At 38.1% G+C, this 16,133-nt stretch overlaps 1 protein-coding gene across 1 annotated transcript; it reads left to right on the top strand.

Moving 5' to 3' along the window:
* The first annotated feature begins 2,676 nt into the window (after positions 1–2,676).
* LOC132029506 (uncharacterized) lies at positions 2,677–15,698 on the top strand. Its single transcript, XM_059418748.1, has 10 exons — positions 2,677–4,333; positions 6,031–6,504; positions 6,636–6,937; positions 9,162–9,887; positions 10,360–10,638; positions 10,785–10,946; positions 11,029–11,967; positions 12,075–12,290; positions 14,317–14,577; positions 14,979–15,698. The coding sequence occupies exons 1-10, from the start codon at positions 2,977–2,979 to the stop codon at positions 15,321–15,323; spliced, it is 5,061 nt and encodes a 1,686-aa protein (XP_059274731.1). The 5' UTR covers positions 2,677–2,976; the 3' UTR covers positions 15,324–15,698.
* The last annotated feature ends 435 nt before the right edge of the window (positions 15,699–16,133 follow it).

Here is a 16,133-nt window from a genome sequence, read left to right as displayed (position 1 = left end):
GTAATGGCAACGAGCCCACAAAATCAGAAGTCATACCAACCTAGCTAATATCCAACCAAAACACCATGTCCAAAGACCTAATCATGCTTTCTCCCGTCAATTCTACATAATACATACGTTTTGCTAATCAAAGTCTAACTAAAAAAAACCATAACCTACCTGGAATGCAGAACAGGAGCCACGAACTACTCCACACGAGTCTTCTATTTCCGAAGCGCCTCATAACGGTCAAAGTCTAACAATATGATGCTAAGTAAGCAACAAACCATGTATTTAAACAAGAACAACAATTTGGGGAAGAAGACCTACTTACTTCTACCCTCTTCAATGGATGAAACCATCCTTTAATGGTGAATTTATCATAACTTCTATCTCTACAATCATTAACCTTCAATCCATGGGTTTCTAATCAATTTACCCTTCCAAACAGATTTTAGGACAAAATTTTTATTTTTATTAGAACCCTAAGTCTCAACATGCAATTTCAACCATAAGAAATCAAATTCACTTCCTAAAAGGTGATAATATATACTCCTTGACGATTAATCAATAACAAAATCAACAACCCACTAATTATTTAAGGGTTTACTAATTCTAAGGTTCTAGGATTTTCACCCACCATTGATGGACCTTAAAATAATCATGGAACTTGAAGAAGAAAGGAGAAGGAACAAATAAAGATGGGGACTTACCCTCCAAGATGCTTTCACCAAAGAATGGAATGAATTTTGCCTCTTTCTCTCTTGAAAACTAACTTTGGAGTTTTGGGAATAATGGTTAGGAGTTGGAGTATAAAAAAGAGCATTCTTCCCCGTCTTTCACTGGCAGCGGTCAGGTGGTCGCTGCAGCGGCCCCGCTATGGCGGCCCTTTGGTCGCTGCCAGTGGCCAGTTGAAACAGTCCGAACGAAAATAGGCCTAACTCCCTCATACGGAGGCCAAATGCGACGATTCTTTTTGCTATGGCTTTGTAATTTTGATACGGATCTAATGGTTCAAACCTCACTCAAAACAAAGGTCGTTTGATCAATCTGGAGACATTTCTATCCACAGACCTATGGCGAAAACATCGAATACGAGCGCGAAAAAACCCAAACCCATCCGAAACTCTTTGGAACCTCACCAAAACTTGTGGACAAGTTCAAAATCATTATATTAACATGTGGGAACTTCCAAAACATTGGTACGGAGTCATTCTAACCCGACGTTGACCGTGGTCAACTCTAACTTGCTAACTTAACTAGCTTCTCCATCAATAACTCAATTTACACTCGAACCTTACGGAAACCAATCCAATGACTTCATTAAGTCATCGATCATACTAACGGGACTTGGGGAAGGGTCAACAAGGTTAAATGGGTCAAGACACTATAGCGACTAAATGGGTCGTTACAACTTTGATGAAACTCGCTTCGTTCAATTCGTTTAACCCCTAACCTTTACGACATACACTTAACACTTGTTCAAGGCCTTCCTTAAGCTTATAGGGGTTTCATGACCTATCCGTGCTTACATTAGTTTACTTACGACACAACGACGCGAAAAAAGTTTGAGGTGTAACATGTTTATTGTATGGTTGGCTAGCCAAAATAGGTTACTAACCAAGGATAGACTTTAGAGGCTTAACATTCTAGTAAATAGTGCTACCTGTTGTTTGTGTGATAAGAACCAATTGGAGAACCCAAAACATCTATTTGTTGACTGTTCTTGGGTGAATGAGGTGAGGAATGGTTTGTCAAATTGGGTAGGGCTCTAGTTCAAGCAACAAGAGGTGCAATAGTGTTTGAGATGGTTTAAAAGAAGGCATTGGAGTCAAATGAAGAAGTAATTGCTTGCTGCTGTTTGGGAGCTATGGTGTATCACATACGGTAGACCAGGAACTGGGAAATCTTTAGGAATACAAGTTTAAATTCCAATTTTGTTGTTAGGTAGATTCAAACGGAGATGAGAGATAGGTTAGATATACTGCATAGTTCGAAATTGAGTAGTCAATACCTGATACAAAAATTGTGTAACTAGTTTGGTTTGTTTTGGTTTTTCTGTCGGAGGCTTAGGAGATTGCAGCACCCTTCCTGGAAGGTGGCTGTAGTCCTTGGTACTCTTTAGGTTGTAAATATTTTGGTTGTTAATGGTAATATTCACAGTTATTACCAAAAAAAAAAAGTTTCCAAACAAAACTTACTTCGGGCACTTTACAACCCCTAAAATAACGACCTGAACTATTTGGTATCCTTGGTGTATTGAGCCTACATTATTGTTCGTACAAACAAATATCTGGTTCTATATAAATTGACGTTCCAGAGTCTTTAGACATGACTAATCGTTGGCTAAAGTATGAAAAAAGAGTGAAAATATAGACGATCAATGAAGACTTACGTGTTGAAAAATTTAACGTAGGAATTTCCTGTGTTAAAGTAGATATATAATTTTTTTTAATTGAATATTTTGGTTCATTTGATTTTTTCTTGGGGCATTTAGGTTCCGGACTCCCTCCAAGAAGTCAAGAGGAAAATTCAAGGGAACGAGACTGAGAAAATCATTCTTAATTGGGACATTACCTTTTATTTATTTAAAAATTACATTTAAAAATTACTATAGGTCTTATGTTGGGACAACATAAGCAGCAATATATTTAAGAAAACGGCAGTAACCTTAAAAATATAGAATATATAGCAATAAATAAAAAAGGAAAGGGCTTGCTCACGATAGTTAACGTGCACCCTCGTTGTTACTCCTGTGTCTCACTCTTTCCACCCACAAACATTTTCGCATAATCCCCATTCCTCCTTTTTCTTCTTCTCCGCCATTGATCATCACCACTATTACATTCATACACACAACTAATTGGTATGTAATATTACTAAGAGAGAAGAAGAAGAAAACTCGGAAATATAATTTTCAATTCAAATTAAATTAAATAAAAGAAAAAACCATTCCTAAGCTCAAAACCAGCAAAAAAAAAAAAAATAGGAAGGAAAATGAAAAACCACCACCACCACAATTTGGGCGGAGAGACGGCGGTTTCATCATCAGCTGAGCACCATTCACAGCCGTCCTCGGCCGTGCCGCCACGTAGAATGACGTCGTCATCATCATCTCCGGCAGCCACGTCATCATCGGAGAAACCAACGGTGGCTGTGGATGATCCAACTGCAGCAGCAGCCACGTCATCATGTATAACAGTGGAGAGGCGAGGTGAGTATGCGGCTGTGTGTAAATGGTCAATAAGTAATTTCACAAGAGTTAAAGCTAGGTCATTATGGAGCAAGTACTTTGAAGTTGGTGGTTATGATTGCCGTTTGTTAGTTTACCCTAAAGGTGACTCACAGGCATTGCCTGGTTATATATCTATTTACCTTCAGATTATGGACCCTCGTAATACGACGTCGTCTAAGTGGGACTGCTTTGCTAGTTATCGTCTCGCTGTTGAGCATCCAACTGACAGTTCAAAGTCGATACATCGGGACTCGTGGCATCGATTCTCGTCCAAGAAGAAATCTCATGGCTGGTGTGATTTTACTCCTTCAAATTTAGGGTTTTTACTTAACAACAATGATTGCATACTTATTACTGCTGATATACTTATACTTCATGAGTCGGTTAGTTTTACGCGTGATAATAACAATGAAATGCAATCTAATTCTGCTTCGAATGTAGTAGTTACGGGCGCAGCCGGTGGTGATGTTTTGAGTGGGAAATTTACTTGGAAGGTTCATAATTTTAGCTTGTTTAAGGAAATGATTAAAACTCAGAAGATTATGAGCCCTGTTTTTCCGGCTGGGGAGTGTAATGTGAGGATTAGTGTGTACCAAAGCTCGGTAAATGGGGTGGATTTTCTGTCAATGTGTTTAGAGAGTAAGGATATTGACAAGACTAGTTCGAGTTCAGATAGGAGTTGTTGGTGTTTGTTTAGGATGTCGGTGTTGAATCAGAAGCCGGGTTTGAATCATATGCATAGGGATTCTTATGGAAGGTTTGCTGCTGATAATAAGAGTGGAGATAACACGAGCTTGGGATGGAATGATTACATGAAGATGGCAGATTTTATAGGGTCAGATTCAGGGTTCTTGGTGGATGATACCGCAGTTTTCAGTACTTCATTTCACGTGATTAAGGAGCTTAGTAGCTTTTCCAAGAATGGAGGATTAATTGGTGTTAGGAGTGGGAGTAGTGCCAGGAAGTCTGATGGTCATATGGGCAAGTTTACATGGAGGATTGACAACTTCACAAGGTTGAAAGATCTCTTAAAGAAACGAAAGATTACTGGGCTTTGCATAAAGAGCAGGAGGTTTCAGATCGGCAATCGGGATTGTCGGCTGATTGTTTACCCCAGAGGTATGCCTTTATGCTGTCTGCAGCAATTTCATAGCTGAAATTTTGTTTATTTGATGCTGGTATGCTCTATTAGGACGCTTCTGGATTTTGACATACAGATTTCCTTAAATTTTGTTTTGGTATAATTAGAGGTTAAGGTTCCGTAGAAATAAAGCTATTGTTTTCATGTATTGTGTACATTTGTCTGGTTATTGCCTTGACTTCTTACTTCTTAAGAAACGACCCTTTCTGTCTTAACTGCTTTTTTTTAAATAATAGCGCTGTCCGTGCCAGCTTGCGTGCACCTTGAATAATCCACCTCTTCTACCTATAGAGATACTGGGTAGCTCTGTGCACCAAGGCTTTAGGTAGATCAAAACAAATCACCTAGCGTATTTTGCCTTTCACTGGTCTCCCATGGCCCATTACGAGCCTGCTTGGCCAAGCGGTTAAAAACTTAAGTGCTTTTCAAAAAAGTACTTTTGATGAGAAGCAGTTTGTTTTTGGCTAATTCATTTGAAAAGTGCTTTTGATTAGCAGATTGTGTTTGACAAGTATCAATGCACTTTTACTATTAAGATTATTTTATAGTGAGAAATTATATTAAATATTTATGATGAAATACTTTAATTAGGTTTTTAATTTTATTTAATTAAAATTGAAAAGTATATATTAACATTTTCAATCAATATAATACATATATAAATCAAAGAAAAATGATGATTTAATTAAATAATAGTGTCATTCTTTCAAGTAATAAAGCTGCTTGAAGAGCAAAAGAAAAATAAATGTCTATTTTGGACAAGAAATGAATTATATCTGTAGTATAAAACATATAAAATACAACTTGATAATTGTACAAGAATTTGAAGTAACTGTACTTTTATTTTTATCATTTAAATGCATGATTGAGATCTCATGAAGAATCAAAAGAAAATGAGTTGCTATACGTAGTAACCAAACGGGTTGTTTCATAATTAGAAATTAATGAATTAATTCGGGATATACTTAGTAAATATGTATTTATGGTAGGGATATTTTTGTCTTGAAAAAAATAATTTTCTGCTTCTGCTTCTTTCAAGAAGCAGAAATTTTTAGCTTCTTCCCAACTGCAGGAAAACTACTTCTGCTTCTACTTGAAAGTTCTTTTACTTATTGGCCAAACACCTTGAATTTCCAAAAAAAAGTACTCCCTCCGTTTCAATTTATGTGAACCCATTTGACTGGGCACGACATTTAAGAAAGAGGAAAGACTTTTGAAACTTGTGGTTCAAAATAAGTGTTGAATATTTGTGTGGCTGTAAATCATTTCATAAAGTGAATTTGTTTCCAAATTAGGAAAGAGGTCATTCATTTTGGCACGGACTAAAAAGGAAATAGGTTCACATAAATTGAAACAGAGGGAGTATTTTTTTCCCAAAAGAGTGCTTTTAGCCTCCAATCGCTTCGCCAAATAGGCTCTACAGCTTCATTGACCGTCAGGCACACTCTTGGATGCCTCCTTCTGTTGTGAACTTGTTCATGTACTGACAATTGCAACTGTTTTAGTCATAAGCATGTTAACTGCTGATCACCATGAGTACTTGGACTCCAGAATATATGAAATGTGTAGATTCCTCTTGCATCAGTCTTTCATTTGGAAGTATATGAGCGGTTTGAGTTGCTTGTCTACTGCTCCTGCCACTAAACTAACGTAGTACATTTATTCACTGTATCAGGACAGTCTCAGCCTCCATGCCACCTTTCTGTATTTCTTGAAGTCACAGATTCAAGGAATACTAATAGTGACTGGAGTTGTTTCGTGAGCCATCGGTTGTCTGTTGTGAATCAAAAGATGGAGGAGAAGTCTGTAACGAAGGAATCTCAGAATCGGTATTCTAAAGCTGCAAAGGACTGGGGTTGGCGCGAATTTGTGACCCTTACTAGCCTCTTTGATCAAGATTCTGGATTTCTTTTTCAGGATACTGTTGTGTTCTCTGCAGAAGTCCTTATTTTGAAGGAGACATCCATCTTCCAGGAGTTGATCGATCAGGATAATGAGTCAGCAAATGGAGGTACCCAGTTGGACAAAGGTGGGAAGAAAAGTTCTTTTACATGGAAGGTGGAGAACTTCTTGTCCTTCAAGGAGATAATGGAGACACGGAAAATATTTAGCAAATTCTTTCAAGCAGGTGGATGTGAGCTTCGTATTGGTATGTTGCTATTCCCTTCTCATCCTCTTCCTCCTCTCCTCCTTTTACTTCTCTCTCTTGTGATTCTAAAAACCGTTGTTGAAATTCCATGGCTGACAAACTGGCATTTATTTATTTATCTTACAATGCAGGAGTATATGAATCCTTTGACACTATATGTATATATCTGGAGAGTGAGCAGTCTGCTGGTACTGATCCAGACAAGAATTTTTGGGTTAGATATAGGATGGCTATTCTGAACCAGAAAAATCAATCTAAAACAGTGTGGAAGGAGTCCTCCATTTGCACTAAAACTTGGAATAATTCCGTTCTTCAATTTATGAAGGTCTCAGATATGTTGGAACCAGATGCAGGATTTCTCGTACGCGATACAGTTGTCTTTGTTTGTGAAATTCTGGATTGCTGTCCCTGGTTTGAATTTTCTGACCTTGAGGTTAGTGATTGACCCACTTGTGCAAATATGTTTTCCGTGTTTGTTGGTTGGGAGGTATCTGCCACTTCTTTCTCTCTGTGGCTTATCTAACACAAAATGAAAGTGTATTTCAGTAACCTTATTTTCTAATTTATGGAGACATGCATTTCAACTATGCTCCTTACCTAATCTACATGAATGTATCGATGATGTTCATTCTCCTTCTTTTCTCTATTTGTGATGCAGTGAAATATGTGCCTCTAGAATTTAGGTTTTTGAGTATTAGGTACTGTCATGATTTGTAGTTTTTCTTGTTGTATGTACTGTCATGATGCAATATGTAACTTACGACACATTGCTTCCTCTTTATATGAGAGGAGAAAATTGCTCCAGCTGCACTTTTTCTGTAGGATATCATATAGGTTACAAATGAATTATAGATTTAACGTGTTTGCTGTTAAATCTTCTTCATTGAATGGGTGGATTCTTTCTGAGAATGTCTAGGATGTTCATTAGGACTGAGTATCCAACTTAAACTCCTTCTCCTCCCTTTCCTGTCACTAGTATTGGTGGAATTAACAGGGAGAGGGGGTGAGGATGCATATATCTAGGCACACAAGCACAGACACCCCGCAACAAGTTAGTAAATCCGTCCCTGAGAACTTGACACACTTTGGCTAGTGTGGAGGGTTAGAGCAAGTTTAAATGGGGCTTTGTATTCAATCTGGACTCCAAAGGACTGAGTATCTCCCAAAAAGAATTTAGAGTCCAGACTTATCTCCAAAATAAAAAGAGTTTAGACATGATAAGTTAAAAATTTTGTTACTATCAATCGAAATTACATCCGTCTTAAATGGATAAATGTACTCTATTCAACAAGTATATAAGGACCAAAGTTGCTCTGACTCTTCACTTTCGGTGGCGCACCAATCTTGACACGATGTGGGTGTGGAATCCGTACCGGATTTGGTCAACCTATTTTGAGTACTTTGGCCAAAATCGAGGGAGAAATTGGGGAAAAATATAATGATTTCTGTAATCAAAACAAAAGCTAAGGTGAAATTCAAGAAAATGGATTACCTTGTATAGAAAAACTTCTATGTCAGTCCCTTTCCTTATATCTCCTTCTGCGATTCTCCTCTTGATCAACATTTTCTCCTCATAATATCTTGTGTCCTGAGGAGATTGTGGCAGAAGGAAATTGTTGGCTGGAAAGCGAAATCCAGTTGGAGATTCCAGAAGGAAACAAAGATTCATATGCACAAGCAAGTGGGGGTTGGGGGGTTGGGATTTACGGTTGACATTGGGATTGAGAAGTCGGTTCTTTATGCAGACAAAATAAGTTATGTGTGACTTTCAGTTTGTCACTATGTTGGTGTGGGCTCTTTGTATGTGAAGTTTAACTTAACATACCCTCATAATATATTAACCTAGCTAACATACAGTAGTATGTTAATTATCTGTAGTCAACTGGTAAATGACCAATATTAATTGTCAACCTAGCTACTTTCAGCTCATTGTGTAATTATAATTTTGTTAAGCACTTTTTTCGGGCTTTTCCTTTCACTGCCCCCTTTGTTGAGCTAACCATAGGTTTGGTTCAAGGGACATTGCTCTTCAGCATCTTTTGTTGCATATATTTCACTACATATTCATGTTATAATTGCAAAAAGATAGTAAAAAATGCAAGGGTATGTGCCTGTGTGGTAATCATATCATGATAGAACTTTCTGCATTAAGGAAATGAAGAATTCTGCTTGGGAACTGAGTACTATAGGTCACTTGATTCATTATGGTTAAAGATTAAAATGTTCTCCTGAAAACTTAAAATGAATTTAGAACTGTTCAATGTGAACTGACAATTTTGGCATCATTCACCACGGTTTTGACTTGGCAGGTATATAGGCTCTTGTCCAGTAGAGTTAAGTATGAGCCCCTTTGCATTATTAACTCATTAGGAAATACAGGATATCGTATCATCTTTTAATGATCTCCAAAGTCTGAGGTTTTATATTTTACGGCGAGTGCCACACTCTCTAGTTATTTAAGGACAGTAGCACCTTTGTGGTCAGACTAGAGCTTAATTTATAGAGGCTAGTTTGGGATTGAGATGTTGTTGATTGATTGAGGTACCTTTGTGGTCGGTGGACATATTTGAATGCCACCATGCCATAAGTCTCTCAAATTTTGCATCCAGGTGGAATTTTATGTTTTGATTTAGCAATTTCACTTTTTCTTCCTCTAGGTGTTGGCGTCCGAGGATGATCAAGATGCTCTGACAACTGATCCTGATGAACTCGTTGACTCAGAAGATAGCGAAGGAATCAGCGGAGATGAAGAAGATATCTTCCGGAATCTTCTTTCTAGAGCAGGGTTTCACCTCACTTATGGAGCTAATCCTTCACAGCCACAGGTCACTTTAAGGGAAAAACTTCTTATGGATGCGGGTGCAATAGCTGGGTTCCTGACCGGACTTCGTGTGTATCTTGATGACCCTGCTAAAGTAAAGCGCTTGCTCCTTCCTACTAAGATATCTGGCTGTAATGATGGAAAGAAAGTAAATAAGAGTGAAGAATCTTCCCCCAGTTTAATGAACTTGCTGATGGGCGTAAAAGTCTTGCAGCAAGCAATCATTGATTTGCTTTTGGATATAATGGTCGAATGTTGTCAACCTTCGGAAGAAAGTTCTAGCAATGAGTCATTTGAAGTGAGTTCTAAAGCTGTTGCAAATGGCAGTGGAGGAAGTAGTCAATTGGAGTCTGATAGGTGCAATGGTGCAAATGAACCTTCGCAACCTTTAGTCCATGAGAGACAGGATTCAGCGGCGGATGAAAGCATGAATTCATCTGCTGTGCAAAGCTCTGACATTGGTGGGAGTGATGCTCCTGAGAAAGCTTTCTCGGTCCAGCCTATTTGTCCATCAGAAACATCTGCTGGTAGTTTCTCCGAAAATCCTTCACTGCGCGCAAAGGTACAGCTGCCAGCTTGTTCTTGAAGTTTTATGGTTTAACTTGTTCTTGTATACAGTGTTGTCAAAGGCGCACTTAAAGCGCGCTTAAGCCACAAGCGAGGCTCAAAACATGTTGAGCGCTTCGCCTCACTTTATTTGCGCTTCAGTGTCATCAACAAGGCTCTAAGACATACTTTTCCTTGATAATGAGCCTCTCTTGAAGAGGTGACACTAGATAATTGATATTTCACTTTATCCTAATGTTTTTACAATTTTGTTGTCCATATATTTGTTGTTCATGCTTATTATCATTAGTCTTGGACTATATATACATATATATATGTATTTTTTCACCATTGCGCCTTGTTTCATTAAAGCCCATGCTTTATTTGCGCTTTGCGCTTAAAGCCCCAGCTGACCTTAGAGCTTTTTTGCGCTTTTTGCTTTTAATAATACTGCTTGTATAGACCATTCAAAGACACTGTAATTTCAGACCAAATGGCCGGAGCAATCCGAGGAGCTTCTTGGGTTGATAATCAACTCCTTGAGAGCACTTGATGGAGCTGTTCCTCAAGGTTGTCCTGAACCAAGGAGGAGGCCGCAGTCTGCGCAGAAGATAGTGCTTGTACTGGATAAAGCTCCCAAGCATTTGCAAGCAGACCTAGTTGGTCTTGTACCGAAACTAGTTGAGCATTCAGAACATCCTCTTGCTGCTTGTGCGCTTCTCGAACGACTTCAGAAGCCAGATGCCGAACCGGCACTAAGGATGCCAGTAAGATAATCAGAAATCATCTTTCTTTTATTCATTTGAGATATGAAAATGTAACTTTGGTCTTTAATCATGTATAGCCTTGGGATAATATAGATTCCGGATCCTTAAAGTTGCAGTTCTGATGATCTGATTGCTAATTCTTTCAGGTCTTCAGTGCACTCGGCCAATTGGAATGTAATAGTGATGTATGGGAACGTGTTCTTTTTCAGTCATTTGATCTTTTAGCAGATTCCAATGATGAACCTCTGGCAGCAACAGCGGACTTTATATTCAAGGCCGCACTTCACTGCCAACATATTCCAGAAGCAGTATGCCTTTGAATTGGTTTTGTATGTATTTAGCCATTCCTTTCATCTTTTTAGTGGTGTAACGTTTTGATTTCCCCTGCAGGTTAGAGCCATACGTGTCAGGCTTAAAAATTTGGGAACCGAAGTCTCTGCATGTGTTCTTGATTATTTGAGTCGAACTGTAAATAGCTGTGCAGATATTGCTGGAGCTCTTCTGAGAGATATAGATTGTGAGAATGATTTTTGTGACAACTACTCCGCTGTACCTTGTGGGCTTTTCTTAGTTGATGAAAGTTGTCACAATTCTGACAGACCACATACAGGGGATGAACAAGCTTTCCATTTGACTCATCATTTTTCTGATATTTTTATACTGATTGAGATGTTGTCAATTCCCTGCCTTGCTGTTGAAGCTTCCCAGACCTTTGAAAAAGCTGTAGTTCGAGGGGCCTTTGTCGCCCAGTCTGTAGCAATGGTTTTGGAGAGGCGGCTTGCTCGGAGATTAAATTTGACCTCTCAATACGTTGCTGAAAATTTTCAGCATACCGATTTGGTTGTAGAAGAGGGAACCATTGAGCAATTAAGAGCTCAGCGAGATGACTTTACTTCAATTCTTGGTCTTGCCGAGACATTGGCACTTTCTAGAGATCCGCATGTAAAAGGTTTTGTAAAGCTGCTTTACACCATTTTGTTCAAATGGTATGCTGACGAGTCTTACCGATTGAGGATCCTCAAGAGGCTTGTTGATCGTGCCACAAGTTCTACAGAAGGTGCACGTGAAGTAGACTTAGATTTGGAGATTTTGGTGATCTTGATTAATGAGGAGCAAGAAATTGTCAGACCAGTTCTTAGCATGATGAGGGAGGTGGCTGAACTTGCAAATGTTGATCGTGCTGCACTTTGGCATCAGTACTGCACCAGTGAAGACGAAATTCTACGCCTTCGTGAGGAAAGGAAAGCGGAAAGTGCCAATATGGCTAAAGAGAAAGCTACCATTTCCCAAAAGCTTAACGATTCAGAGGCTACTAATAGTCGTCTCAAGGTATTTTGATCATTTGTGTTGGGTGTCTGATTCTTTTTCTTGGTGGATGTTTTTGTGAAGAAATATCTTCTTTAATGAAATTTAATTTGACAAACTTTACGGCGCAGTCTGAGATGAGGGCTGAGATGGATCGTTTTGCTGGAGAAAGGAAGGAACTCATGGAACAAATACAAGAAGTTGAAAGTCAACTTGAATGGCTACGGTCTGAACGTGATGACAAAATTACTAGGCTCACAGCAGAGAAAAGGGCTCTTCAAGATCGCTTGCATGATGCAGAAACACAACTTTCCCAATTGAAATCACGGAAACATGATGAATTGAAGGTCGGCAGTTCATTTTTTGAATTGGCACCTGTTATTATTTTTCATAAAGGCTTGATTTTGTATTTTTTTCTTGATGAGTTTATTAAAGCCTTGAAGCTAAACAATTTTGAACTTTAATACCATCTAAGCAAAATTAAAGTTTAATCTTGTTTGGGTAGCTTCGAGGCTTTATTTAGCCCTATGCTCAGTCCTGTCATTTCCGCAGACGCTTGGTTTTTTATAGATAGCTTCAAAGCTTAATGGCCCTCACTCCATGTTCTGCCTTAATTTCCAGTGATCTCTTTTTTATTTCTTATCTTTTTGCTGCCTGTTTTCATTACTCACTACCTCATTTGGTATGACAAAATTATCTTGGAGGATTAAACTTCTTTTCCTTTTATCGTTTTCTTAAGTAATTGTAGAAAATTGATAAGCGTGGTTAACAATGCCTTTCAGTGTAGTGTCAGAATATACAAGTTTTAATTTTAACTCATATCAGTATCCTACATCAACCTGAAATTTGGACTCCTTAGCACTTGTACTCTGACTAGTTATAAATTTATCATGCATTTTAGAATTACGGGAGTAATTTCTTTTCTTTTGGGAGAATCAAAATATTGCTTATGTTTGGTGAAGGGGGAGAATCATTTTGAGTTGTGAATTTTGGTTGTTTTATTATACAAATTTATGTAACTAGAGACGTCATACATTCTTTGAATTTGGGATTCTTGGTCTGATTGAACCAGAATTTGTTTATGCATTCAATTGGTTATAAGTACAATGGTACACAGGGATTCAACTCAACGGCAAAGGCAGTACATTGCTAAATGTGTGGTAGACACATGTCCAGTTTGCCTTGCTGTTGCACCAAATCTGGTATTTAAGTGGAGAAGGGTAGAGGAGTTGCTGAGTGGGTTCATTATTCCTGAGTTGCAAAGTTGAAAAGTCAGATTCCTCGGTCAGTGAAAAAAAAAAAAAAAGAAGAAGAAAGAAATTATGTGTACAATAGTTCATGTACTTTTAAGTGTCAAGTTGGTTCAACTTGTCAGTGTATTGCTTAGTTATGGCGTAATTAATCCTCTTTTACGTCCTAATTAGGTTTATCAATCCTAAATAGTGTGCTCTTTTCTTTGCTGTTTCGTTGCTGGAAAACCTGTGAAGAAAATTAAGAATGGAAGGAAATAAAAGTGTAGATTCACACATTTTTTCTTAGGAACCATGCTGTAGTCTCCTTAATATGGGAATCTCATGAACCTGTGTGATTGAAAGGGGATAATTGTGACACACTGTATAAAATGTGGTCGTTTATATAGAAACACCATATAAAATGTCCAATTCTTGGAGGTCGTTTGGTCACGGGGATAAGGGATTATAATATACCTTACCATTATTATATATATATATAAAATAAAAGGATAGGAATTATAATCCTGCGATAAAATGTGCGATTATTTTATCCCACGTTTGGTAGAATTTTTAATTCCAGGACTAGTAATCCCGGGATTGTTTATTCCATAATTGTGGTATTATTTTTATGCCACACTCTATGTAGGACAACAATCCCCCGATTACTAATCCTGGAATAAAACAACAAATGACATATGTGCTCTTCTCCAAGCCTTTTCTCCCGAAGTCTTTTAAGAAAGCCAAGTTTAAAATTGAAAATGAAAGTTTATCCAAGTTTATCTAATCTAAAGCAAACACATGTTTTATATTATACCTTGTATATCCCATTTTAGTCCAATAAACCAAACATCCACTGATAAAAGTATATCCACTAAACAATCCCGTCATTATTTAATCCCCATACAGTAATCCTACATTATAATTACAGTATAACTTGTCCCCAAACCAAATGTCACCTTAGATTTCATTTGATTCACGAACTAGTTGTGCAGGGATTATAATATGTAGATTGCTGTTGAATAATAATACATCGATTGGAGCTTTTTTTTTTTTTTGGGGGGGTGGGGGGGTTGCCCAAATTAATTGACACTTAAGACATGTTATCTTCTAGGCCACTGGTAGTAATTTTGCAATCTTACAGAGAGTGATGAAGGAGAAAAATGCTCTTGCTGAAAGGTTGAAAAATGCTGAAGCTGCTCGAAAAAGATTCGATGAAGAATTGAAACGTTATGCGACAGAAAATGTGACACGAGAAGAAATACGGAAATCGCTTGAGGATGAAGTACGCCGGTTGACACAAACAGTTGGACAAACGGAAGGGGAGAAACGTGAAAAGGAGGAGCAGGTTGCTCGCTGTGAAGCATTTATTGACGGGATGGAATCCAAATTGGAAGCCTGCCAGGTTTTTGCTCTTGATACTGCTTTTCCTCTTTCTTTGATGCCGCATATGATGCATTATATGAATTTTTTTCCTCTTGTTATTGTTCCATGCGACTTTGGTTGCACTTCCTCCTGAAGATGGGTATAGCAAGAGCTGGAAAAGCAAGAAATTTGCCAACGTCTTTATAATCTTTTCGGGGGCTTCTTTTATCATGTTGTAGCAAGTTTGAGCATTTACTTGTTATCATGTTGTAGCAAGTTTGACCGTTTACTTGTTTGCCCTTGTCCTTTGTATATTCATCTTTCTCTTTTCACCATCTTCCACATCTGACCATGCATTGTTATTTTGTAAAACTTACATGTGATACGAGACTAGGAGTCAGAACTGATGCCTTATCATTTTATTGGTTGTTTCATCTTCAGCACTACATCCGTCAGTTAGAAGCATCACTTCAGGAAGAAATGTCTCGGCATGCCCCATTATATGGGGCTGGCTTGGAAGCTTTATCGATGAAGGAGTTGGAGACATTAGCACGGATTCATGAAGAAGGACTTAGCCAGATCCATTCCATCCAACAGCGTAAAGGAAGTCCAGCTGGTAGTCCTCTAGTAAGCCCCCATAACCTTCCACCCACTCATACACTGTTTCCTTCTGCTCCTCCTCCTATGGCTGTTGGACGGCCCCCTTCCCTGATTCCAAATGGTGTTGCAATTCAGAGTAATGGACATGTAAATGGTTCTATCAGGCCCTGGTTCAACCATTCTTGAAACTGGGTCTCAGACTCGTCTTGCACCACTTGACGACGTGGTTTTTGGTCTCATCCTCAAGCCTTGCTCATCCATTAGGAGCTTGCTAGTAATTAAATGTGTAGGGCGGTAATCTTTTATCCATTTTCCAGATCTCTTGGCATAGCTTGTAGGACTGTTGGAGAAAGGGAAAAGTCATTAGAGTCCAATAGCACTAACAGTTGCAAATGCCATGCTCATTATTGAGTTTTTTTTTTTTTACTCATATCAATTAAAAGCATTAGAAAGTTTTGTTTACTGCTCATCTCGTTATTCTGAAACTTTCCACGGTCCTGATTTATAACTTTCAAGTTACTTCTTCTCTAACTTAAAGAAAGAGAGTTAGTTCTTCTCTAACTTCCGTGGACAGTGCCCTTATAACTTGCATACCCACCTTTACCACTTGCTGTTAAGTTTTCTGTCTTGAATCTTCGTACATTGTTTGCTTCAGTTCAGTTGTGTTTGATAGGTTCTGATCTGGGAAATGGGATTCTTACGCTGCACATATATATATATATATATATATATATATAATTTGATGAGTTCTTACACTGCATATTCTCTGTATATAGATATGTAATCTGATGAGTTCTTACACTGCATATTCCCTGTGTAGATACGTTGCTTCCCTGCACAAAATAGAGGCTCATTGTTGTTGAACCATGATAAATTGCTTCAATTGTCATTTATTGTAAGACTTGGTTAGCTCGGATTCAAATTTCGTAAATTATTTCTCTTGCAAAACTTGTCCACACAGAAGATGATAAATTTCAAAGACAGAGAACTTCAAAA

Source organism: Lycium ferocissimum, chromosome 9 (assembly GCF_029784015.1).
Source record: "Lycium ferocissimum isolate CSIRO_LF1 chromosome 9, AGI_CSIRO_Lferr_CH_V1, whole genome shotgun sequence".
In the NCBI taxonomy this organism is placed as follows: domain Eukaryota; kingdom Viridiplantae; phylum Streptophyta; class Magnoliopsida; order Solanales; family Solanaceae; genus Lycium; species Lycium ferocissimum.
The sequence above is the reverse complement of the archived record's forward strand: the minus strand, read 5'-3'. Positions and strand labels throughout refer to the sequence as shown.

What these genes read in the sequence shown, in the direction of transcription:
- LOC132029506 (XM_059418748.1), top strand. Translation starts at nt 2,977, where the DNA reads ATGAAAAACCACCACCACCACAATTTGGGCGGAGAGACGGCGGTTTCA. An exon ending in GGAAACATGATGAATTGAAG is followed by an intron (nt 12,291 to 14,316) that starts GTCGGCAGTTCA and finishes GCAATCTTACAG; the next exon opens with AGAGTGATGAAGGAGAAAAA. An exon ending in CCAAATTGGAAGCCTGCCAG is followed by an intron (nt 14,578 to 14,978) that starts GTTTTTGCTCTT and finishes TTTCATCTTCAG; the next exon opens with CACTACATCCGTCAGTTAGA.